This window comes from Magallana gigas, chromosome 8, assembly GCF_963853765.1.
Source record: "Magallana gigas chromosome 8, xbMagGiga1.1, whole genome shotgun sequence".
NCBI lineage: Eukaryota > Metazoa > Mollusca > Bivalvia > Ostreida > Ostreidae > Magallana > Magallana gigas.
In genome coordinates this window covers 16,840,026-16,867,676 of record NC_088860.1, presented here as the reverse complement: position 1 = coordinate 16,867,676, position 27,651 = coordinate 16,840,026, and the positions used below count along the sequence as shown (strand labels likewise).

Below are 27,651 nucleotides of genomic sequence, written 5' to 3'. Positions count from 1 at the left end.
TGATGCTGGACCAGACTGGAATTCCAACCTGGGCCCCCTGACTGTCTAGTCAGATGCTTTACCTTATCTTGCCCTAGAATTCGGACAGGTCTGACTGTCGCATTCCTTCCCCCTGAAATGATCTCCACCCTTGAAAATCACCATCCCAAGGCCCTTTCCCCTGGCAGGAGTTAACCTGTCAGTGCCAGGGGGTTGGCACCAAATGTAAGGGAATGGGAGAAATAATGACAGACCAGATGAGGATTCAAACCCAGGCCCCTTAATCTCTAGTCAGGTTCTCTACCAACTGAATAAGCTACCTGGCACATATCAAACACTTTTGGAATTAAAATTTTGCATTTTTGATGTTCAATACATATCAATAAATAATACTGAATATAAACAAAATGTTCATCAAAAATATTTTATTTCAAATGACTTGCTCAGAATTTCTACAAAAACGATCACAGAAGAGAAAAGAAAAACCACAAGATGATGAATAGCACTTATTATTTGACAGTTGAATGAAATCTAACAAGAACAGGTGCACCAGTCCCAGGTATTATTTAATTCAAATATTGTAATATTTTAAGCAACAAAAAAGCTTTTAACAAAAAATTCTACCAATTCTCTAAGCTATACTTAAACGTTAGTATAATGCTGTTGAGGTTTTTATCATCTCAACTATTTGTTTTAATTGTGAATGGATTCTCACCATTCATACATAGTTGAACAAAAAAATAAAACATTAATTTACCGTTATTTGTGCGAGTAAGCTAGAATTTAATTCTGCGAAAGAACTGGAGACTCTTCAGTATGTCTGAAATAAACATGCAAGCATTGTGAAAAGATGCAATTCTATCAAGTTCATTTGCTTACAGAATTAAGTTGTCAAAGAAATTCAAACAGTGACTATATATCAAACATGAAAACTAGATGAAATCTCTCACATGATTAAATTACGACTATATGTGTAGCTCACAACATCCAACAACTCTCAAGCATACACAAAAAAGATGAGAGCCTTGCCGCCTTAAAACAAGCACATCTTTAAATCTAAATCAAAGCTAATTAACCCATTACACTACTGATTTTGAATTAACAGTGTTTGTTGCTGGATAAATGGAGAAGTATCCAAAGCATTTATTTGTTCACAAAATTGTATTGCTTAATTCACAAAACAACAGACTCTTACAACTTTCTTGCTTAACATTATATAAGGAGTCACACATCCACACAAATACATGTATATATCAATACGCTGTATAAGACATTTATATGAACAAAAAGAACAAGGTACGCAAGTGAATCAATGGAGATTTGATCCTTGTACCTTGTATCACATTTACTTAGTATCCTGCCATTGTCCTGATGTCTACATCATTTTAAAAAAAAAGTCTTGACTTCTGCTAAAATAATCCACGAAAGCAACCAGGTCAAAGAATTCTTAAGAAAATATCTACAAATCACTCAAGCGTGAACATACATGTAGTTATTCTCTGTTGTAATTTTCTTTTTTCTTGACAAATATGTACAGATTCATATGAAATCAATTAATAATTTAACCTTCAACTTTGACATCCAATAATTATATTCTATTGATGGAATGTTTTCATTGTGCATTAGCATAATATACAGTAAAATCTCACCCTAGTACATATCAGATTTCAGTGACTATACAGTGCTTAACGTATTCTCCACTTTGGGTGTCATTACTTTAATTAACACTGATTGGATTTATGATTTTAAAGAAACATTCATTTGTCCATGGAAAGTCTTGAGAATTAGTTTACATAATATCAGTTCTAGACCTGCTCGTAGCCCGCGCGGCTCCTCTTTCGTCCAATCAAATACGCAATTAGTACGATAATGACGAGTCCAGCAAGGGCGGCTCCCACTGCAATTGGTACGATGCTATTTGTCTCCTCATCCGCTGCACACTCACTAGCGTCTGTTGAACAAAAAATATACTCACATGATTCAAAGACCGTTTACCATGTCTTGCATAACACTATATGCATTTGTTATTTCGTATGTCATAAAAATTAAGAACAAATGAAGAAAGAAAAAAATCTCAAAATCAAAAAATTAAAAAATCTCATAAATTATATACCCGGGTATACATTTGTATATTATCAGGAAATAAAAATTATTATAGTACCTCCAAAGTCATTTGAGTTTCCTTTTTTGAATGCCTGGTATTGAACCTTACTGACAGTCAGCTCAAATCCATCTTTACTACTGAGGTTTATAGTAGATTCTTTGTTACACATGTAACTCTTGTCTTTGCCTGTTTCCCATAGAGTGAGGTTGGCAGCAGTAAACTTAGCTTTTTTTCCCAGAACTAAAAAAAAAAGTTAGCATTTGTCAAATCAAAACATAAAGGTATAGATCAAGATTACAAAACTCACTGGCCATGTTTTTAAATGAACCAATACTTCGTCTCTAATTCTCACAGTTTTTTCTCTTATTCAAGTTATTATATAATATACAATGTTGTAGTCCATAGCTAAATTAACCATAGTCAAAATATATTGACAAGTGTCAACATAAACTTAAATATTGTTTACATTATTTGAAAACTCTGGTTCAGATCTATAGAATGATGTAAAATACAGCCCACAGTAAATTGGCAAGTAAATTAATTTCAAATTTTCTCTTTTTATTAGTCCCCTACCGGTTTTCACCGGAGGTGTCTAACCAGGATGTGTCATTTATTCCCTTTTGTTTTAAAATTATTAAAAGCATTGTTTTTTTCTTATATTCATAGTATAATCAAAGTACTGAAGAACTGACGGGAGTTGATTTTGTCGATGTTTTCAATGATATGTTATTTTGCAGGACAAGTACATGTATACGTAGTTTCTAATTTGAATTACGCATATTTTTATAATATGAATTTTTGAACTTTTTCGACTAGAATGTCGAGAAACCTCCATATGAATCATGTTAAATAATATTTAAAGATAAAATCAACTCGCAGAAAGGGACCGTTTTCAAATGTTCATGGATATTATCCTTTCCATTTCAAATATTTTTTAAAATTCTGTAATACATGTATGTTTGAAAATCCTTTATGGTTTAGCCTTCTACATGCTTCTATACAATATTAGGTTAAAGAGAGAAGTCCAACTTAAAATTTTTTGTTAGATAAAACTAAAGAGTATGCCAAATTTTAATCAAACAATAAAATTTCTTGTTCTTTTGCATTTTTTTTTTAACTTAATTATCTATGCGGAATTGTACATGTTTGTTCACCATTTTAAAGTAGCACTTTATGCGAGTAATGGCATTATCGTACATACAATACTGTAAACCAACTTTAATTTTGGTGCAAGCAATTTTCGCAAGAGCCTTGTCATCGCAAATACTTCTCACCACTAACTAGTCCTTGCCATATGGGGGTTATAGCAACACAGGTCTGAATAAGGTTTGGTCGTGAACATTAGTTGCCATGAACAAGTTTATCAGATTTAAATCATGAAATAAATTCAACACAAATAAAAGTTGGTTGACAGCTACTAGTCAAGTACACAGTGTTAGACAGATAAATCTTGCACTGCTATCTCACAGCGGACTGGCCAATCTAACATCAGCCAAAATACAAGGAGACGAAAATGTTTTAACTTACTGCTTTCATCAGCTTTTACAAAAAGGTTGCTGTTGTATTCATATTCCAACTCAATCTGAGAGATGTAGTACTTATCGGAACTATCTGCTGTCAACTGGTTCTGGACGTCTGTTTTATTGTCACTATCAGTAAAGTAAATGGTTAAAATCCAGTCTTCGTAGAACTTTACTTCCATTTTCTGAGACACTTCTCCATTCAAAAGAAAATTACAGCTTCCGGAAACTGTGAATTTTTCAGGCAGACCCACAGGTTCTGTGGCATTCTAAAATTTATATAAGAAAATGATGCATAGGTATTTAACAAAGTTAAAAAAAATTATTACCATTTACATCTGTCATATCCAATTTTATTTACGGTAATAAATCTGAATTATTGAAAACTGAGAAATTAGCATAGAAAGAAAACAGTAATCATTCATGATGTTTTTCCTTATTAGAACCTGATGTATGATATATTTTCATCAGTAATTCAGCATAATAAACAAATATGATTTCCTTTGGGAAGAAATCTTCATATCTTCCTCACCATCCAGCAATAAATGTATATTGTGATTTAGAATATATAACTGATCCATTAACATGTACTGGTAATGCTGAGGGGATAGCCTAACCTATCCCAGTTTTTGGAGGTAAGCTAAATATCAAACTAATTGTAGACTACATTAAACTTACCCCAGATTTTGCAACATAAGGGATTACGAACTTCATTGATCCTTTAAATACAATACAAGTCTTGTTTCCCTCTGTCACAGCATACATGTTGACTGGGATATTCCCGGGTGCAGGGATAGGACCCACATCTTCTGAACAGTCTTCTCCTGAAAATATTTATGCATATACATATATTTTAGAACAAATTGAAAGAAAGAGCATCATAGCATATTATAAAGAATGCATTTTAATGCAAAAAAAAATAAAAAAAATAGAGGCCTATGGGCCACATAGCTCACATGTGTTGTGGGTTTTGTGATAACCTTCTATAAATATTTTCTTATAAAGAAACTAATTTTGCCCACATTCTGCCTTTGAATCATAATCAAACATAAAGGCAAACTTTAAAGTATCTAAGCTTCAGCAAGTGTGTTCACTTTTTGAACAATATAGATGTTCTTCCAAAATCCACCATATTGATTATTTCCAACATGAATTTCAAATGAATTCCATTATTACATTCAATTTCACAATTTTTTTTTGAAGAATTCCTTTTTTATATATTCACCCCTTCCTTTGATACCTTAACATATTTAACATGTATGGTCAAGATATCAGTAGACCTGAAATTTCTAAATTTTAACAAATTAAATATAGTCTTCATTTTTTTCTTTTAATGTTTATGACAAATTTTGAATCTTCTCCAACACCATGCCCCATCCTGACTATCATAGATGATAATTAGTCACATTTAATTATGCCATATTGTACAGAAACTTGGAAACATGTGTACAGATTTTATATAACTGGCTTTTGGGGTCCTTTAGAAAAAAACTTGCCACAACATCACTATCGATTTTCATTATTAATAATCTTTTTTTTGAAAGAAGGCCTATTCTTTCATTTGATCAAACTAAAAAGTGCTTTCCCTATGGTGTGGATATTTTGGTAGAATGGTTCTTCAAACATTACATAAAATAAAAGTTTATACAGGTTAACTGGCAGCTGAAAAATAGAATTTTTAAACTAATTTATGTTTTCAGCTCTAGTGAGCTAAAACAGAGAGAGAGAAGAGAAGACACAGGAAAAATATTCTGATGAATTAAGAGTAAGCTAAGAAGAAGTTACCATTTTCAGCAAATTTTTCATTTTCCACATTAAAAGCTTGAACTTTCAGTTGTTCATATTTGAAGATCACTTTGTCGGCCGTGAAATTACTTCCAACATCACATTTGTAAAACAACTTGGGATTGGACAATACTAGTAGAGTTTTGTTCGCTGATATTGGTTCAACTGAAAATAAAGAAATAAGATAATAAAGATTTTTAAAATCTTTAATAAAAATAGATAAAAAAAAAACACTGACAAATTTTGAATAAATATATTTTTACAAATTTGGATATGACACAATTATAAATACTCTTTTTAAAACAAAGATTAAAGATTTTTCATTACAAAAGAGAATGCAAAGTCAAATCTTCACTAAGACATTTAGAACATCTGATTTTAATTAATTGTTCAATTCAATTTATTATCCTTGAGCTTTACAACTCATCGGAATACAAATTATAATACATATAAAATTATATAAAAATGTTCAATGTGCAGTAAGTGAGTGGACATATTAAGGCAATATAATCATGTACATATCTTAAAATATGAATAGACATAAATGTATGATAATTAGCTTAATTAAACTGTAGTATTATTACAATGCTCTCATTTTGAAAGCGCTAAACAAGTATTTTCCTAAATTATTGAGTTCCTTTGTATTGTTAACACTTAAAAGTTTAGCTAGCTTAAAAACACTTGGTTTTTGGTAATAAAAACTCTTTATATATTTCTTTCGTAATTCAGCGTTGACATTTCAAAATTGCTTTTCAACTAGACTTAGTATCACTTAACTGGCATTAGGATTTTGTTTTTCTCTGCATATGTGTGCAATAGTATCTATACACACATCTCGTAATTGTTTGGTTTATAATGCAAATAGTTGTTTTAAAGACATCTAAACACCCAAAATGACTTACCTTTACCGTCGACCATGACCTCTGCATTCATTGACACCAACTCTGATTTGTCAGCCATGTCCTTGTTCTTGTTGATCTTAAAGTCAAAGGTCAATGATTTAAGTGGGCCTGATTTGGGGGTGATGGTAATACTGGACTCTGTTTCATTTCCACTGGCACACATTCCTGTGACATTAACTTCCTCTTTCGATGGTACATCGACAATTATGGTCTGAAATGGACAAGTAAATGTCTTAATTTATTTCAATGATCACTGGCAGTTTCATTGCTCTTTAATTACAAATCAATCATTATGAAATGGGTCATATCTACTACATGAACTTATTTTACAAATAACATTTCAAGTGCAAAGATGGCACATTCAGATAGAATCATAGAACTGATTTATATAGATACAGTAAACAATTTTCCTTAATTCTGATGAGCATTTCAAAATAAAAAATATTTTACAAATATGACCGATTGTGAATTTAATATTCATTAATATCATGGGAGATTCTGTGTTTTGATTTTTTTGAAAATTTCAAATACAATAAAATATCCTTAGCTGTCTATTGTTAATAAAATCAAACTAACACTTCCACCTTACTATGCTACACACAAATAAAAAGAAAAATTCAATCTGTTTTAGAAGGAAAATAAAAAAATCCTCTTTACAAAAGTAACATCTTACCGTTTTATTTATAGTAACCATCATTCGAAAGCTCCCCTCCATTATGAGACACGTCTTACCACCCGCCATCACCTTGTAGGTGGACTTCGGTGGCATCGGTGTTGGTGCCGCGGTGGTTGGGGCTGTAGTGGGAGCGGTGGTAGGACCCTCCGACGTGGTGTTCGCCTTGGTAGTAGGTTCCATTGTGGAGTTCGTGGTGGGAGCTTCCGACGTGGCGTTTGGTGTGGTAGGCGTTGTCTGAGCAGTCACATTTGTAGTGGCTGTTGTTGCTTCAGTGGTGGCTGTTGTTGCTTCAGTGGTGCCACTACTTGTTGCTGTGGTGACTTGTTCTGTTGATACATTCTGTGCCGTTGTTGTCATCTGGTCAGCACTACACACAAACACTGTAAACAAAAGATAGGTATTATAATATTATAGATGCTTTTACGTGGGTTGTTGTATACTGAAATGAAGGAATATGTTCAACACAGCCTTTATAGAGCAACTACCCATAAATAAACAAACAGATGTGGGTTTTTCAAACAAAAACATACACATCTTTAATCTACACATCATGTATTAGGTTTAATATGAAATCATATATAACAAATTCAACAACAATTCAATTTATTACCATTGATAACAGATTAAAACGAGTACATAATTTTGAACTACGTAAATGCTTGAACAGGGTTTTATGTTGCATGTTTGATTGTTTACACCATATCAAAGAGTTTTACATGTATATAGCATTTACCCAATCTGGGATTGACAATGAAATCTTTTTTTCTTTTTTTTCAAAGCTTAACACTGGAGCAAAGGATGCCTCAGAATCACACATGAACAGCTAGGTCCTCTTATACTCAACATAAATACTGGTAATCTGTCTTTGAAAACAGCTGACTGTGCAGTACAAATGATACAGTCATTTTAAATCAGGAATTATAGTGAAATCATAACACATAAATGTTGCTTGTTCAAAATATACCGGTCAGTAGAATAAACCAGTATTTTGTAGACTGAGGTATCTAAAATGAGGACTTTATATTGCTGGGTCTACTATCAGATTACTGTAAACCAAATTTTATTTGAATGCAAGAAAATTGCCAAATATTCACAATATCCCTTATATCATTTACAGTCCCTTTCATCTCTTATATTCGTACAAATTAAATTATCTACTGTAACATATGCTTGGTCACAAAAATTAGTTACCCTAAACCCCTTATTCATTAAATTAAATCATTATAATTAAAGGTGGTTCACGGTATATTCAACCCCATCCCTTTAACATAGAGAACTCTCAGTCTTCATTAGTTGATGGTATATAGATATGTGCACTGCAAGGGAGTAAGCTCTGTATGTGACAGTTTTAAGCGTGTGCTGGAGAACTGCTGGTGTTGGCGGACCTCAGGGAAGGAATGCCAAGGGGAATGGCACTGGATTCAAAACACCTAACCATTAGAGCTGAGGTTTCCATCCACTATATCAAAGGCCTGTATCTGGGTGTTGGACATGTCCATGTACATGGTATATATTGTATCCTCTAGTTTTCCATTCAGAGTTATTCTCTGAGAAGAATTGCATTTGAACAATCGTGTCTTCTCTCCCAAAATTAGGTCTCCATTATCTATCATCTGGATCTGGTCTACAATTAGCAAAGCATGTTTGATAGAAATGTTAAGTACAAATCTAATTAAATCTTGTAATTTGAGCACCTAAAGATATCAATATGGATACAATATAGAACCATTTTAACAAGGCCTTGGACTTTCGGTAGGACGTAGCTATCTAGTTCTTGTGTCAAAACAAGTTAAAAATGACGCGGTTTCAAGCGAAATATGCACCCATTGCGTAGTCTTAGCTCAAAAGCCAGACAAATCTTGTTGATTTCAGAGAGCCATGGCAGAGTGACCGACACTGAAATATACAGGCATACGTCACATTGCTGTTCGACACAACTACCCAAAGTCCAAGCTCTTCTTAAAATGGTTCTATCCAAAATATGATCAAATTTTAAGGTCATGTAAGTGAAGGAAGGCTACATATCTATGAAATTTGAGATATGAATTCTTCTAAAATGTCTAAGAATGCTTAACATTAGTTTGATTACATAAGGTGAATCTCAGATCAATGTTTAGGTAGTTTAAAATACCATGAAATATTGTTTTTTAAACTGTCATTTTCAATGAAATATCAAGAAAATCCATACCTATTTTATAAATGTATTTCAGAGGATTTTTTTCTCTTAATCTGAGCATTCAAATATATCCAGAAAGCCAGTATGTTTTTTAAACTTTACTTCAAATTGATATCAAACTGAATGCAGATATCCAGATCACTTTTCATGCATGTAAGATTTCAAATGAAATGTCAAGAAAATGTTTTCAAGCAAAAAAATATGGGAAATGATTTATAAAGTCAATTTAAAATGATGTTGTATGGATCCATAGCATCATAATGACACTCTTAATTCATTTTGTAGATCTTGAAAGAAAATTCCTACTACTGAAAGCATTGGAATTTTAAACATTTCTACACTACATTTGATGGTTTAATTGACTCCACCTAATCATTCTACAGTCAAATAGGTACTGCATGGTCATATAATCCATAAACAGACTACAGTATACTTACCTTTAGGTTGTGTCTCTGGGAAGTACTCAAAGGGAGCAAAGGTAAATCTCACATCCATCGTAGCTTGATTTTGTGCATCATATTGAAATATTATGGACAAGGAGTCCTTTTTGACATTTGTTAACATTAAAGAAGCAATTGCTTCACCTGATGATGCACAATCCCCACTTGTCACATTGAAATCTTTTCCATCAAACTTGATTGTTTCATTCCCGTTGGTCAGAGTAAACTCTACATCTGTCTTGACCTCAATACATGTTTTGTTGTTGTCATACTGGTATTGATATTCTATTCCGTGTGTCAGCGATATCAAGGCTTAGTTAGAATAAGAAGTGTTTGTTAAAAAATATACATATCACATAGTGATTTTTAAATTCATTTCATAAATAAATCACATACTGGTATCTCATTTAATTTATCTTTTGGCAATGCAATGAACAAACACTACTTCTTAAAGCAATTACATGTATTGATAAATCTTAATTAAATTTAAAGTTTGGAATAATTTCAAAATTGCAAAGGTTTGCTAAATGCTGATTTTTCAACTCCTGCAATATATTGCATCATGAAATTGTACCACCATTTATACAAACATGTATTAATGTATTAATGAATTCACAAATTACTTTCAGTGACCATGGAAATCTGAAACAAAGTCAACATACATGTGTAATCTATATCAAAATCACCAAAATTTCTGTTAAAATAATCACACCTATAAAGTTATAAGCACAGAAATGGAGGTCCTCTGTGAACTTAAGGCCTTGTGCTCTAGGCACGAAGACTGAGCTAAGAAAGTAAGTAGGTATGAATGCATAAGCATCATATTAACACATGCTTTTTCGATACTTTAACCTGTAAAATCTTAACTTTAAATACACATTTCAATTGTAAAATTCATACAAAATTTACTGCATTATATAAATCTTAAAATATATGGTCATGCATGGTCACTGGTGTTACTTCAACACATATTATTAAAAGAACAAATGTTATTTTCATATGCATGTGTGAAATAGAAGTACAAATTCTGTAAAATTATTAATAGGTATTCAAAAAAACACATATTTCAAAATTTCAATTTTAGGGTCAGAAACTGTCAGTTGTATAATCTTTTGATAGTGTGATTCCAATTTCCTTCAATTTGATTTTTCTCTGATTTCATGACGTGTACTATCATTTAACCTATCTATTTTTTCAGGTTTTATTAGCCAAACAATGTGAATGCAACATAAATTTTTAAAGCAAGATTTTTATACATAATTCTGAGTACCGGTACTCAATCCACCATCTGCAAAAAGTAAAAATTAACTGGTACATTTTTCTGCTTCAAATTCTTGAAAGTTATTTCCCTTTGTCAGGAAATACCCCACCCTCTCCATACCTCCCTCATTCTGCATCAGCTTAAAAAACTAATATCAGCTAGAGAGCCAAAGGTCCCAGGGCTTTAATTGGTGTTTTTGGATAATTCATGAAGCAATAAGAAAAAGGTTATATTTTCTATACAGATGCAGAAACACTGGTTTTTACTGACTGACCTCTGAAAAAGATCGAAATATCTTTTGTCATTGTACAGGTAATCTATCCATCTGTATTGTTTTAATTTGCATTAATAATGAAATACATGTAAAAAGGCTTTTGTGGTCGTTGGGGCTTTAATGACTGCATGTGGACATCAGCCTGTGTAGTTTAATAGTGGCATATAATAATCAGCCCTAGACTAGAGTTGCATTGTGTCAATGTTCTATTTCTGTCAGCCATATATTTTTGTTGCATATTTGATTACTCTTTCTTTCTACTCTTGCAACATGAAAAATAAAAAAAAAATGTTGTACACTGTTATAGAAAACAATGATTGATTAAAACATTTTAAAAATTACAAGTTGTGGGTGATCACGGTGCATTTTAAATCTTAAGACTAAAAACGAGGGGACTCACAGCAGTTCCCACTATCATCAACCAGTTTGAAGGAACTTGTGAACATCTAAACCATGGTTTACAAAGAATATCTTCAAGACTTACTGTTTATGTAACAATAAATGAACTATAAAACATTTCAAGATAGTGATACATTGTATATGCAGACTGTGGATCTTAACACACTTACAACTTTTCAAAACAAAACTGAAATAAAGGCCATATTTACCACATAAAACCACAGCTCCGATGAAATTCGTCTTCATTTTGCCCTGTTGATCTGATACTATCTTGTGACTAATGAACCGTCCTTGTCAGGTGCTCCTTAAAACAATTTCAAAAAATATACATACACATAAAATTAATCAATTCCACATCAGAATGCTAGTAAGACATGCTAATATACGATAAATTAAGATTTCATTCCACTTACAGCGCAAAAACGACGAGAAAAAACAAGAAATATTCACCTTCCCACTAACTGGATCATATGAGCAAAAAAGTCACGTGAAGGGACAGGGTAAATATAGATTACACAAGATAATGCAATACCCCATTTTTACTACAAGTATGATGCTATATCTTATCAAATTGACTTAAATTTATCACGTACTAATATTTAATAGATATAAAATATCATTCTACTGCATAAAGAATTTTCGCATATGTGTATATTTTTAAAAACCGGATTTAATTACCATGGCGTAAAGGCAGTGAACGTGTTGTGATTTTGTTATCCTAGTTTTACACTGGGTCGCTCTACTTTCATTATTAGAGGAAGATGAAACCTGCAGCTATTGTTGCCGATGAAATGTTTCCAGAAGGAGCTGGTCCGTATATGGATATAGAGGAGGTTTGTAAAGCTCTTTGAATAACTGTCAGTTTACATTCTTCTTTTTAATCGTTGATGGACTCAAAAACGTTATTAACAGAGCACATGATGCCTTTATTACAGGTCCAGTACAATTTCTTGACCTAGGTAGCTATAAAATATAGCTTGAGTAAGCTATATAGCTTTGTTAAGTTATTCAGTGTAGCCTGATTTAGCTATTTATTCATTCATTTTTCTTAAATGTGTAATTGTTTCAGCACTTGTAAAAAAATCGCACTTTAATGCAGTCTTCACGACAAATTTTTTTCAGCACATGCCCTTTGGGTATGTAGACCCATCATTTTAACACAGCCCATTCAAATTTTTACATGCCCAACTCAAAATTCTTATATTTACCGGTACATGTATGGTGCAACCAAAATGAATAAATAAATAAAGGTTCAATCAGGACTACATGTGGCATCGATGTACGTCTCATAATTTAGCAAACATATATACAATAGGTTTAACTAAACACTTCAATGATTACGATTGACGCTTATTTGACAAGTCGTACCGAGAATGTAGACTGCAAAAAGCAAGTTACGCGAATAACTTATGATGGAAGAAATGGCAAGTAAACATATGTACGTTGACGGAAAATTTACACAATGTAATTTGGCAATATTTACAGGCCCCGGGCATCGGACTCCTGGGTTATTTCGAAGACTGTTAATGCAGTGATAGTTTTGAACTTTTCAACTTTGAACACAGGGGCTTGTGTAGAAAAATAAAACATCATTAAAAAAGTGGGCACCATGGAGGAAAAATAACTAGGCAGGACACCATCTTGGGTACCACCCCTCCTCATCACACAATGCTTATAAATAGCTTTATCAAACTATTCTGAATAGCTTGATAAAGCTATATAGCTTTTTCAAGCTTTACAGCTAAGTCAAGAGATTGTACTGGACTTGTATAAGTCCTATCACAGGGCTTGTCACAAAGTTTTTACGGTAAGTCCTATCACAGGGCTTGTCACAAAGTTTTTATGGTAAGTCCTATCACAGGGCTTGTCACAAAGTTTTTACGGTAAGTCCTATCAAAGGGCTTATCACAAAGTTTTTAAGTCCTTTCACAGGGCTTGTCACAAAGTTTTCATCAAATATAAAAAGATGAAAACTTCGTGACGAGCCCCTGTGGTCCTATTTATTTGTATAAAAAAGATAAATTGTATAAGTGATATATGTAGTTTACATATATTGTCATTGGTTGTCCATCACAACCCCCACCCCCAGAAAAGTGTAATGTGTTTAGATAAAGTCAACCTAATTTTCTATACAAACCTGATTGTTTATTATTAAATTTATTTCAAGCAGCTTTACATACATTGCACATACATACATATAGGTAACAGGCATGGATTTGGGTTTTATACTTTCAACATGTTCAATATTATTATACTCTCTTTTCATTATATCGCGGGTTTCATTTTATTGGGGTATATTTCCCAAAATAGCATTCCCATTTTTTCCATGATTTTAGCGCTTTCTAACTAGAGTACCGCGATGTTATGAGACACCAGTATATATTCCATTGTTGGTGTTGGCCATGATCTCCATCCAACATTCAAGTTGGAGGTTGCTTTCAAAGAAGCCAAGGGTTCTTATTGCATTGCTAAAAGTACTCATAATATGCTCACTCCAAAGAAAACCCTCTGTCATTTTGACCCTTCATAACAATCTACTGCAGAGTGCTGATTAAAATTGTTGACTGTAGTAGGGTTGCAAATGATTGCAAGGGACGACTGACATTTGGTGGAAAATGATTGAAAACAGTTTGAACAATATCAATTTTTAACTTGTCTGTGTTGAAACTTGATCATCTGCTGTATGTTGGTATGTTCTACCCTCTTTTAAGAGAAATGAGGTCATCTTAAAATACAGCTTCATCCCTCTTAATCTTATTTCATATTCTTTACTCATTACACATTAAAACAGTCATTTGCATAGCCCCTCTTTCAGATTTGTAGGATTTTAGAGAGCTCTAGTGAGGAAGAGGGAAGACTACAAGATATTTTCTATAGCACTATACTGTAGTCCAGACAGAGGGGATATAAAAAGTCGGGAGTTAATTTGTGCATGACTTTGTTCTGTTATCGAGTTGTTAGACAATGAATTTAACAAGTCTCAATAATTAATAAGTCTCAATACCGGCATATTGCAGGCTGTAAAATTTAAAAACATGCCTAATTGCCTATGTATATAATTATAATTAGGTAGTCACACAAGACAGAGCATCACTTAATTAACGGGTAATACAGAGAGTCACTGTGACAATGTAGACTATTCATGGTTACTGGATGATATATTTAGACATAACATTTTTGCATTAGGTTTTTGCAGTTTTTGAGGGTTGGTTTCACTTTATTATTTGAATCAAGACACAAGTTAAGCTAGCTAACTGCAACATGATTTGTTTAGTAAAAAAAATGACCTTGTTATCTTTAGGGAGATTTAGCTTTTGTTATCACCCTCTTCTACATTTACCGTAGATAGCTGAAGAGCATAGAATCACAATATAGCCCTTTGTGTATCTGAGATATTATTTCAGAGCATATGGGAGTTGAGGAAGGGGATGTTTATAATAAACAACTGATGTTTAAAACAAGATATGGTATGAAGTTTCTCAGTGTCCATATACAGTTAAACATAGTTATACTTATGCATGTAGCAAACATGCTTATAATGAACTGATGCCTACTGCGAATTGATTTTCATTCCCTGTGACTTTATTACATGTTTGAAACTTGATGGATATTATAAACAAATTACGCTTAAAATGAAGTAAAATCGCCAATCCCTGGCACTTCGTAATAAGCGTGCTTTACTTTATATGTCTGTCTTGTTAGAATTTTCTTTTATGGTGCAACTATCAAGCAAAATACATTTTTGTCTGATTGATGCATCATGGGAGAAAGATATCTTACTCTCTTATCTAAAACTATTTTATCTTTTTATTAGAATATTTCCAGAAACCTCCTCCATACTAATTTTTTTAGATTTGAAGTATGATTCCTATTTGTAAATCAATTGAAATACAAATGTATCATAAAAGATGTATCAATATCATGCAATCTGATTAAAATCAGATCCTCGATGCTCCCGTTTTAATGATGTGTCGTAGCGACACATCATTAAAATGGGAGCATCGAGGATCTGATTTTAATCAGATTGCAATATCATGTCACTTCACTCACCTGTTTGTGCGAATTACCGTATTTTTTTCATATCATATGTACATGTAGCTAATTGCTTAGCATACAAACTTTATTTGGGAATACACTGAAGCAACCCAATTATTTCTGTGCTCTGAGAGGTACAGTACTATGTTGAAATTATGTGTATTTCAGCTACAAGTATATGATTCAGATTTCTTGTGTAAAATCCCATATCATTAAAACATAAATTGAAGTGAGTTTACAGACGGTTGATGAACCTTAAGCTTTTGTTCATGCTGTTAATGACCACTTCTTGCAATATATGTTCTTCAATAGAAAGCAAAACTTAATTTAAAACTCACATTTGCCTATGGTATTGCCTGTATGATCGGAATACTAATGCAACATTGCCTTTTAAGGATCATCAAAAAATCCAAAAATACCTAATCTATCTCAGACAATCATGCAAGACCTTTTATTATCCAATTAAAGACCTAAGATCAGAGTCACACGTGTTAACTATATATTAGGATACATTTAATACAAAGGTTAACAACCTACCCACCTCATTTTTATTGTAACTTCAAAGTTTTATGAGGAAATGTAGTTGTAGCTGAAAAATGAATATTAATAATGCATGAACCATATTTGATTTGTTCATGGATATACGTATGCATTTGCATACAATTCAATATTCTGTATCACAGGCATCTGACATTACATATATATTTTCCTCATGGTTGAAAAATATACCTCCTACCTAATGTATTGTGAGGTAAGGATTTTTTTATCATGAGAAAAATATACATATATACAAAGTTGGATGACTTTGTGTATTACATAGTAGCAGAAGATTTGTTGTCGCTCTAAATATATTAAGTTTACAGCATGTACGCATTTTCTCTTCGCAGTCCTTGGAGGAGGATCATGGATTATGGTGCATGTATTTGATACAACATAAAAACTATCAACTTGTTCGCATTAAGTTTCTGTGTAATAAATATCTTATGATCTTTTTCTGTCTGTGCAGGCTGGGGGTTCCAGTGCTCTACTTATGGACCTAGCTGCCAATGAGAAATCCGTCCATTCTGACTTCTTTAATGGTATGACAATAGAAACCCCCTACCTATATATTTGTCAAATTAATTACTGAATTCATTGAAATTTGTGGGGACCAATTTTGGTGGATTGTCAATTAAATTTGTAAGGATGTAATTTTGTGGATTTTTTCTCCAAATTTGTTATGAATAAATATAATAATTGTTTTTCACAATTTTTACTGATGTTAATTAATTCGTGGGTAAGAGATACATGTAGCCTAGCCTAACATGAAATCCACAAAATACTGACTCAATGAATATCAGCTAGTGTTTTCATTGTAACCTTAAAATTTGCTTATATGTATTATTTTATCTTTAATGATGCCATTGTTAGTTTTATTAAGTCTCCCAAAAGAATTTTGGAGACTCAATGGCTATGCATGAGTTCTTAATATATAATCATTATTCCCTTCACAAACTTGTCCATCAACACCTTTCAAACAATGTGTGCATATTGATAATTGGATTGCATGCATGCAGTAAGTTTGGAATTATCGCATCAATGAATTTTCAGATAAATAATGAATACTGTTACTATAAAAAAATTCTGAAAGTATTGATTACCGTCTTCCATAGGGTTTATATAGCTTGGTGTGATTTGAAGCATTGCACAAAGAACTTTCAAAATATGTTAAACGAAAAAATTGTTATAAGCATCCCTTTTGGATGGACGATAAATTATACATGTATATAATCTTGCATGTATATACAGTGCTACTTTTGTTCAGGTTTATCAATGATAGAATTGTTCTCATGAATGCATTGGTGATGAGCCATTAAAGACTCAATGAATAGTGTCGGTACCCGGATATGAATTAATCCTCATAAGATCAATATTCATATGTATTGAGCAAATCAAAGGTTAATACATGTACTAATGGAAAAGTTACTTCGACAATTGTATTGTGTTCTATTTCTATATAAAGTATCATGATTTAGTGAATGTAATTAGTTTTCTCTTCTCTTTCAGAGTTTGAGGATTTATTTGACGATGAAGATTTATCCTGAGCATCAGTCAGTCACTTAATAAATGAAATGGGGAAAAAAGGAAGCCTGAAAAAATGGATAATCTGAAGGAATATACAAGTTTTAAACAAATTTTTCCAATTTTAAGGCTGTCAAAAAATTAAATCTTTGTTTAACATTACATGCAATTAGAATTTGCACTTAACAAAGAGATTTTAACATTACATGCAATTAGAATTTGCACTTAACAAAGAGATTCTCTTGGTTTGGTACGATGTTGCTACAGGAAACAAAATTCAGTCAGAAATGAAGAATGTGTGTCTTTTTGTGGTTAATACTTGTAAACAACAGCAATGAATATACTCATTTGTTTGTATATTTTGTTTCCCCTCTGTAGAAAGTAATGATTATTTTAATGTTTAACAAAGATTCAATTTTAGACAGCCTAATGCACAGAAATGACAAAATTTATTTATACTGCCAACAAATCTGATGTGGATTATGGAGGAGTTCTGTGTGTGTTTTACTTGTATGTATAGTATATATATTGTGTATTGACTTTGTACAGTCCATAGACTATTTCATTAGCACCATATTGTCAGACCGTAAAATAAAAAGCCCAAAAAACAATTCCGTCGACTTCATTGTGGCCAGCAGAATCAATCAGGGGTTTGTTTGAGCTATATACAATGCTGTATTCTGTAGATTGCGTGTGTGAGTGTTCATAAAATAGGCTGCATCCGGAAATATACCGAACTACAGTTCTATACAAGCTTGGTTATCATATGCAGAGTGTGTCATGCTATTTTACATCAGTCACGTTGTTTCGTATTGAAATGCTAATTTGGTTAAATTAATTATTCCCTTTTTACCTTCCGTGATATTACATCATGTAGAATCAATATTTTTGTGTTAGTATACATGTGTTAAAAGGTGCCTAAGGTAAATTCAAAGTTTAAAGGATCCACACATGAATGTGAATATTTTGATTAAAAGAGAGAAAAAAATGCAAAAAGCAGCAAAAAATAATTGCCGGTGTTTGTTGCAAGATCGGATTGTGTAAAAAAAAAAAATGAAATACACAGTATATTGAAAAGGGGGAAGAAAGTTTAGGAAATATCTCCTCAATAAGTATGTATTGATTTTAACGTTGGGTCTCTGTGCAAACATGCTATGTAAGAAGGTAATTTTATATGTCAGACAAATATTTTTAAAAGAGGTCAAAATTAAAAAATGATACTATTTTTCTTCGATATGATTGCATATTGATTTCACAAATTATTTCCTCCACAGCTTGCTTGGAGAAAAAGTTATCTATACATAATTATAGTGTATTAGCTCTCTAACCGTCAAACATTGGCATCGGAATCAAATTGAAAGTGAGTGGGCTACACTTATCCAAAATCTTGACAAGCTAAAACAAAATAAAGGAGAAGAAAAAAAATTGCCTTGCATTTTATAATCAAAGTACTGAAGAACTGACGGGAGTTGATTTTGTCGATGTTTATTTATTTTAAAATCAATGATATGTTATTTTGCATGACAAGTACATGTAGTTTCTAATTTGAATTACGCACATTTTTATAATATGAATTTTTGGACTTTTTCGACAAGAATGTCGAGAAACCTCCATATAAATCATGTTAAATAATATTTAAAGATAAAATTAATTCAATCAAACTATGTATCAGTAATAGAAATATTTCTCGAAAATTGTATGTATCCAAGCAATATTGAACTCTAGTCTCGTTCAACCAAACGCTCGGCTGGCACCGTAAATCTCCCACAAGGATTTACGGAGACAGCCGAGCGTCGAGTTGAACGAGACTTTATTGAACTCTGGCGTAGGAATACATACAACTACAAAAAATATTTAAATTGTTCGTACTATTTAAAATCTGACTATTTTCAAGGTATTTATATATAAGTTTCCTTGAAAAACAATGCTTTACATTACATTACATCGAATTTATCAATTATTTTCAAGAACTAAGTCTTGTCAGAAGCAATGATTTGTGCCGAGGTCCAAACACTGTTTCACTTTCGGTTTGTCTGAGTAGCTGCATAGGAGAGTTGATTAAAATCAACTCACAAAAATCGCTTCCATGCGTAGTAACATTTAAAAGCTACTGCTTAGGTTTTAAAAGGGGGGGGGGGCTTAGATCTTCCTCCAAGCCCCCGGTTCAGGCGCTCATGTCATTGGTGATGACAAAAACGCCGGTTAACCGTTTATATATAAATATATATGTATATCACCATTGAACGCAACCCTTTATCCGGATGATCGTTTATAAGAGGGCATTTTTTTTTCTCGAATCCGTTTAAAATTCTGGTAAATAATTTGTTGTATTATCAAATACAATTCGAATTGTATAAAAAGAATAAGTGGATTTAAAAAAAAAATGGAAAATACAGGTATTGCTTTAAAAAATATTTTTTTATAAACAGATACAATGATTTTAGTCCTTGGCTGCCTAATATAATATGAAATGTATACTATGGTATAGATTCTGTTTAGATTTTTACATATTTATATCATAAGACTGTTTTCTATAGATACTTAAAGTATATTCTAGGAGCTTATTAAATTAGAATTGAAACGGTTCAATTCTAATTTAATAAAGTACACGTTACATGTAACTGCCAGACTTCTTTCAATATCTTACAATCTTCCAGTTTCAAAATAGTATATACTATTTAATTTGTAGTATATGTGTACAAACTGAAAGTATTTAGCAATACAGGCACGTAGCATCATTTTTGAAAGTGGGGGGGCCAGACTCATCCAAAAAATCTTGACAAGCCCCCCCCCCCCCCCCCCCAAAAAAAAGGAAATTAGCAATTTCCATAAATCTTCAAAATCCTAAACCGGGGGGGGGGGGGGGGGAGGGGGGGGGGAGGAGGGGGGGGGGCTGGCGTAGTATATAACTTCAATCCTAATTTCCTTATTTTCATATCAGTTTTTTCATACTCCCAAAAAAGTGGGGGGGGGGGGGGGGCAACTCCATGAAAATTCTAATTTTTAGATGTAAATTTTAAAAAAAATTGTTGTTCCGAGAAAAAGTGGGGGGGGGGGGGGAGGCCCCCCCTGGCCCTCCCTGATGCTACGTGCCTGCAATATTCTAAAAAGACAGCCAATTTATTAACAAAATAGGTATAAGTAATCATACGTATACCTAGTAAATGATTTTTGCAGGTGAAATCTACACGTAACAGTAGCCCTGTTATTCACAAACAATTTATTAACGATGATTTTTCATCGTAAGAAAAAAAAAGAAGATTTAATGTGGGTAGAGAATCGTCAGCGTAAAACTTGTTACACCCTTTCGTAAGTTAGCTGAATAACCATCGTTTGGTTAAATATATCCAAGATAATCATTAACATTGTAATTTCAACGTTTTGACGTACATTGTAACTTTAAGCAGTGTTGAAATATAAAGAACATTATTCTACTTAAATTCTTTTTACAGAATTCCTTAAGACATTTCCCGTTTTAAGTTTCCATTTCAACAATACGTTTTTGGATTTTTGTATATTTTCTCACTTTTTTTACCCTTCTTATTCCGACTCTTTCTAAAATTCCCCCAAGAGACGCTTTGTATATTTTATCATGAAGCGTGACGCCATTCATCAACGTTCGGTTTCTATGCATTGGCTGGGATATCAGTAGTGAAATGATTAAGATTTATTGTATTTCTTCAAACAATTAAGATTAATGAATATTTATGTAATATTTATGTAAAAAAAAAACTTCAACAGTTTGTGAAATCCCGATGACTTCTAAATTAATCCATTATTTTGAGGTGACAGAAAAAGTAGTTCAAAATGGTAAACATGACTTGTTTGTAACATGTACATGTATTTTGTCATAACCTCATAAATTGTCAACACGGCGTAAAGAATACTCCGTGGACGCAAAACAACGCCGTAGACACTTCTTCTAGCTAAATCCAAAGGTCTACCTTATAAAAAGACTAAATCATGCAGGCACTCGTCACTCCATCGTCGGATACCCACGGGTGATCGCGTCTTTTACTTATCAGTGATAAGTAAATGACGCGATCACCCGTGGGTATCCGACGATGTCGTCACTCAGACATTATATAGAATTGTGTGTGTGGTGGGTTTGTGTGTGTGTGTGTAAATCTTCACTCTGTTTTGCGTCTACAATAGATAAGTCCACAGAGTTAGAGTTAAAAATACAATGTTAATAAGTTTACATAAGAATATGTAGATGTAGAATTGAGTCATGCGTGGATTTAGAGGAAATTCAACTAACGAAAAAAATTAGACTTATTAAATTTACATGGTAAAATTATCAATAATATGCCTAACAAAATTGCCTCCCCCCCCTTAACCTGGAAAAATTTCTGGATCAGCGCATGTGCGTATTCGATCATTGACAGCAATAAGATCTACATGTTGACCATTGGCATACATGTAGGCCTATTATAATTAGGATTTTTCAATGGAACCAATGGTAAACATGTATTTTTCTTTAAAAAAAAACCCAATAACAACAAGACTTAATTAGGGGGTTTACTGTCAGGAAAAACCAAATTTATTTATTAAACCATTTGTAATGTAATTAGGTACATTTGTGTATCATATCCATCATTACAGTGCATTGTGATAGTATAAAAATCTATGAGGGATTCAGAGAAAGGTAAAGAATATATTTTGTTTGATTTTTAAGACATGTGCAAAACATTATATTATATGAAAAATAAAAACCCATTCCGCAGTGCGGTTTTATAGTAGATGTAGTATTAGTTGTTGTTTTACTCAACATTACTACAGGAATGTTTAACAGAATATTTTGAGAAAAAAAATATCTTAAGCAAAATAAGATTTAATTTTAAACTGTATTGCAAGTTCGAAAAATGAATTTGGACCCATAAAAAATAACAAAATTAATAAAATGATAATTTATTTCAATCTGACGTTGTGTAGAATTTAAGTAAGTTTTTTAAGTGAATGTGTTTGATATTATTTCTTCGAGAAAAGTATAATATGTCATTGCATTTATGCAGTCTGAATAAAAAAAAGGAGGCGGTTATTCTTCGCTAGCATCAACATGCTGCCCCTTTATCTGTGTATCGTTTTGGCGATAGGAGCAAGTATCCAGGCACAAAAACAAATGGAATGTTTGGACGTGAGTAGCTATTTAACACTTATGGTATTGTGACGATACCAAGTCGTTGCGCTCATTATTTACATTCGATAAATTGGTTTTTTTTCTCTGAGAATAATAAATGCATAGAATACACGGTAGTATGCGCGGATCAGGGGGATGGGGGGAGGGGGTCTGATCCTCTCCCCACGCCACCCCGCCCGGAAAACTCAGTTTTCTATATTTACAAATAATAATTTATCTGTGATCTTCATTTGCTTAATCAGTACGATGAAACGTGCGAACCAAAATAAAATTTAACAAAAAAACCAAAAAAACCTGGAAATATTTAGAAATGCACTACATTGACATTACATTATACCCTTGTCAGCGGTTGTGTTTTACAAAAAATTAGAATTCTTGGTAATCAAAATTTGTACTTGACAATTTTGACACAAGTAAATTTTTAATATCAGGAATCTACTTTTTTTTTTGTTTGGGGGGGGGGGGGTGGGTGCGGAATATATGCGGCTTCTCCTCAATCAAGTACAGCATCAAATGCCAAACATATTACGTAAATAAATAGGTATATTCAGAAGTGCACTAGATTAGTTACATGCTAACCTGCTGAAAAATCATCTTCCGCCAAATATCTTACCCGCTAAATATGATAAGTTTACAGTATACTGTTTCAGCTGCACCTTTATGTGTTTCAGATTTTTGGCCAGAATACCTGCCCCGTCGGTTATCAATGTCATATGGGACAATGTGAACCTGATTTTGGTAAAAATACAATAAATGCAATGTACTTCCAGCAAATTTTTCTATAATTTTTTTTTATAGTTACCATACAGTGATATTAGCGTGAGTATTACAAGAGTTAACAAAGAAAAATGTAAGAATAGACGATTGTAAAGTTCTATGCATGCAAGAGATTTGCTAATAAAATGTTTATTAATGAAATCAAGAAAGGCACCATGTTAGGATTTGCCTCCGCCTTCACAATAAATGTCAACAAGCTACCAAAGGGACATTGAATTAAAGCTACCTTTTTAAAATTAGTTGCGCAACAAATGTAAATTAATCTTTATACTCAATACTTTAAAAATAGATTTTTTAGACAGTCTCTTTGTAGTCTACTACTCTATTCGATCGGCTGAATCAAGTACATGTAATAAATTATGTGAAATTAGTCTTCGGACACTGTGGGTTTTTTTTCATGAGTTTAATTATTTTTACGAGGGTTTTTTAGTATTATAAACTTACGGATTTTGTTGTTGTTTTTCAGGTGAGCGGTGGTGCTCCAGGGTAAGAAATTCTAGACAGTTTTATTAATTTCAATTCCACTTTGTTATCGAAGGGACTATTTTAGGCGACTTTAATCTTCTAGGGGGAAAAGCTCTATATAAAAAAAATGGAAACTTATATTATTTTAATGCTTTTTAAAAGCATATTAGGTTTTTTAATCGAAAAATCTTTTTGACTAAAAACTAGAAGATTGTAAGGTAGACCAGATCATTGGTATATTGTTTACCATTAAGCCCCCGTAAGGTTGATGCTCTTGGGTAAGAAATTCTAGACAGTTTTATATTTCCTCGTTTCTAGGGAGGAAAAGCTCGGTATAAAAATATGGACAATAATATTAATTTAATGCTTTTCTTAAAGCAATTTGGGGTTTTTCTTTAATGAAGAAAAAAACCACACACACATTCTATAAAAAAATATTTGATTTCGAATAATTCCTCGGACATTTTACTACAGATATCGTCACTTTACTTGCCTCTGATATTATTTTTAAAAACCATCACCAGTCCCGTAAAGTGCATGAAGTGGTGCAGTTTGTTTACATGAAAAAATGGCGACTCTCGAACTCGACGTGAATTTAACATATTTCATTTTCCGAGGTCGATTAGCGTGTTTCGGGGAAAGTCTGAGGCAAGGAAAGGGACGATATCAGTTGGAAATTGCATGAAGAATTTAATGGTACTAAATAAGGTTAACCAGTCCCGAACTAGCGCAGATTTTTGTGCGCAATAAATTGCAGATTTTTACGAGGCACTGTAGCTCCCAGGTCGTCCATCCGAATTTTTTCAGACCGGGAGCTACAGTCCTGCAGCTATAATAGATTTCTATTTTCAGATGATGCCATGTGGACCGAATCACGAATGCATTGAAGGATCGTGTGTTCCACTTCCAGGTATGTAAAAGTGTGTAGTTTGTTAAATGTTATACATTAAATTTACACCAGAAATCCTATGTCCTAGATTTCACCTTATATGTTAATATATAAATAGTGCCTGTTTGGGAGGGTAACTGTTGAAATTGACACCCCGAAAAAACAATTGTCAACCGACGCGAAGCGTTTTCGAGGGGTGTCAATTTCAACAGTTACCCTCCCAAACAGGCACTATTTATTTTATTATACTGAATGTCTTATTTTTAAAGAAAATTTTACGGCTTTAATACAGCAATGAAGTAAATTTTACGGCGAACCGCACGCGCATAATTTACGCGCATGTAACAATCCGTTGTGTTGCCCGTTGCCAAGTGTGTTGCTAACGCTGAGGGTAATAGTATATAAATAGTGCCTGTTTGGGAGGGTAACAGTTGAAATTGACACCCGAGAAAACCATTGTCAACCGACGCGAAGCGGAGGTTGACAATGGTTTTCTCGGGGTGTCAATTTCAACTGTTACCCTCCCAAACAGGCACTATTTATATAATGTTACCCGTTGCTAAGTGCGTTGCTAACGCTGAGGGTAATAGAACAGATTATGAACTGCGTCTAAACCAATCAGATTTCAGTATTTAACATGAAAGTATAACAAAACGAATTACCAACTGCGTCTAAACCAATCAGATTTCAGTATTTAACATGAAAGTAAAATAATCCATTTATCAATGCGTCAGTACCTCATATATTTGTTAAGTAAATTTTGTCTTTATTTACTTGATGTAAATAAAGACAAAATTTGGACGAGTTTATTTAGACTTGACAAAATGTTGATGAAAAACCCCATTCTGGCATAAAATGGAAACCACTTAGTTTTACTGAACAAAATTGTACATAAAAATTATTTTTTGAACTCGTGAAAAAGGATGTTGTGACTCCTTCATGGTTTAAAAAGCATTGTCCAAACTAAGAATAAAGAAAATTGGTAAACGCTAACTCTTTGAAACAATAAATGAACAAAGTTTTTAATACCAAAACGGAGAGGTAGGAGTTAAAAAACAAAATCACTTAAAGCTATATTGAGTAAAAAAATAACCCAACCGCTAAAATCTACATAATATATTAGAATGAACACCACTGGAATTCAAAGTTTATCACGATAAAATATAAAAGAAACACTTCTTCTGTAGAACATGGACGGCCAAACTTCTGCAATATGGCGAAGGCAAACTAATACATATACGTTTCAAGGTCTTCTAAGGAAATCCACCGCTGATTTTGCTCCGTTTCTTTCCCAAAATCATGATGGAGAACGAAGCGTAATCAACCGTTGGTTTCCGTTTTGTGTTTTCTGACGGTCAGATATGTGCCATAGTGGATGGCAAAATGTTTATTTGTTAAAATTGTACCAAAGAAAATGTCCCTACTAATCAAGCTAGTATGAAATTCAAATGTAAATTTAAACCAGAAAATTACTTTTTTTGGTCAGAGAGAGAACCAATTTCCGAGGGGTGGGATGATTAAGGAGTTTAAGTTTTAGACGTATTTTATAGCCCTTCTGGGATGATCTCAATGGGTCAGAATATAGCCACAAATTTTGTTAAATGGAATGTACATTGTACAACTTATAAACTTGACCTGTATATATATGTTGGGAAAAAATGCAACAAAGAGAAATAAAAGATCTTAACATACGATAACAAAATTTGGAAATTAAAATGGAAAACAAAGTTCGTCAAAATAATATTCAGATATTTAGATTATATTTATCCATTACTTCTCCCCCATGGATTCGGGTGAGTGATGTAGTCTACTTGCCTCTTGTTGTCTTATGATTACATGTTGTGGAAGATTTACCTAACACTGAGCGTTTTTCATTTTACGCTGATATGATGTTACAGTTTATCAGTTTATCTGAATCAAGTTGACTCGGAGCACTATGTGTTATGATTTATATTTATTTATGCACATGATTTTGATAATTTTAGCTAACCTGTACATATTAATTTTCTCTTTAGATCCAGGGTGTAAAACAGTACGTAGACAGATTTTTTTTTTATAAATAAAATTAAATAGCAGAGTTGTGATTTTTGCTTGCAATAGTTCTTTCTTTATGAATGTATTCTGTCTTCTTTTCAGAATCGTGAGTGTAAATTGAATGAGCGATGTACATTTGGAATATGTTTATCCAACGATGGTAAGCATGGACATTGGTCAAAATTCGAGCGGGTTAATGACTGACATTTTCATCATTTAATTACGATTGACATATTTTATTTTTATTTAATTTCAGAGAATTTAACATGAAGTTTTTTTTCTTTTCAGTTGCTGTTTGCCGTTTTCCTCATCGTCGTGTTGTAAGTTTTGTGGAATAATCTATACTTGGAGAACTCACTTGCAGTGAGGGACCCTTAGGAATCCAGTCTCAGGTCCGAACACTTTGGGATGACTGTTAAATATAAAACCATGGAATGCATAAATAAAAATTAAACTTTTTTTTGGCGTCTCTAATCAGAGTGTTACAAGCAATAGTCACCAGTTACAATAAGATATCAATATCTAATTTATATTCTCAATGGCATTTGCAAACTAACCTTCCTTAAATAATCTGGTGACTCATAGAGTGATGAAACAAATATTCTTTATTAAAAGTCTTTATTGACCAAAGGAGCCATGTGGCTCATAGGCATATAGTACATACAATTAACAGGAGAATGGCGGGGGATTCTACATGGTATATATATCATGGTGACTCATAGAGTGATCAAACA

At 32.8% G+C, this 27,651-nt stretch overlaps 2 protein-coding genes across 5 annotated transcripts; one reads left to right on the top strand and one right to left on the bottom strand.

Moving 5' to 3' along the window:
• Positions 1-748: 748 nt before the first annotated feature.
• Positions 749-12,027, bottom strand: LOC105338718 (lysosome-associated membrane glycoprotein 1). Of its 4 annotated transcripts, none has more exons than XM_066070426.1 (11): positions 11,930-12,027; positions 11,726-11,820; positions 9,580-9,894; positions 8,402-8,590; positions 6,964-7,346; positions 6,291-6,501; positions 5,389-5,553; positions 4,282-4,427; positions 3,611-3,872; positions 2,141-2,323; positions 749-1,930 (listed from the first exon to the last, which is right to left on the bottom strand). In XM_066070426.1, exons 2-11 carry the CDS (start codon positions 11,760-11,762, stop codon positions 1,785-1,787), a joined length of 2,037 nt encoding a protein of 678 aa, XP_065926498.1. In that variant the 5' UTR covers positions 11,763-11,820; positions 11,930-12,027; the 3' UTR covers positions 749-1,784. The 4 variants fall into 4 exon arrangements, with proteins under 4 accessions (XP_065926498.1, XP_065926499.1, XP_065926500.1 ...); XM_066070427.1 differs by having other exon boundaries at positions 11,967-12,020; XM_066070428.1 differs by lacking the exons at positions 8,402-8,590; positions 9,580-9,894.
• A 10,215-nt stretch (positions 12,028-22,242) lies between these two features.
• On the top strand, positions 22,243-27,376 carry LOC105338719 (uncharacterized). The gene is made up of 8 exons (XM_066068654.1): positions 22,243-22,260; positions 22,628-22,749; positions 23,424-23,490; positions 23,996-24,015; positions 24,847-24,904; positions 26,899-26,915; positions 27,020-27,077; positions 27,206-27,376. Exons 2-8 carry the CDS (start codon positions 22,672-22,674, stop codon positions 27,253-27,255), a joined length of 348 nt encoding a protein of 115 aa, XP_065924726.1. The 5' UTR covers positions 22,243-22,260; positions 22,628-22,671; the 3' UTR covers positions 27,256-27,376.
• Positions 27,377-27,651: the final 275 nt, after the last annotated feature.

Excerpts from the sequence above, each read along its gene's own strand:
- LOC105338718 (XM_066070426.1), bottom strand. The coding sequence starts at position 11,762 with ATGAAGACGAATTTCATCGGAGCTGTGGTTTTATGTG. Across the intron at positions 8,591-9,579 it reads CCCAGAGACACAACCTAAAG|ACCAGATCCAGATGATAGAT; the intron begins GTAAGTATACTG and ends TGCTAATTGTAG. Across the intron at positions 3,873-4,281 it reads CTTATGTTGCAAAATCTGGG|AATGCCACAGAACCTGTGGG; the intron begins GTAAGTTTAATG and ends TATAAATTTTAG.
- LOC105338719 (XM_066068654.1), top strand. The coding sequence starts at position 22,672 with ATGCTGCCCCTTTATCTGTGTATCGTTTTGGCGATAGGAGCAAGTATC. Across the intron at positions 22,750-23,423 it reads AACAAATGGAATGTTTGGAC|ATTTTTGGCCAGAATACCTG; the intron begins GTGAGTAGCTAT and ends TATGTGTTTCAG. Across the intron at positions 24,016-24,846 it reads GTGAGCGGTGGTGCTCCAGG|ATGATGCCATGTGGACCGAA; the intron begins GTAAGAAATTCT and ends TTCTATTTTCAG.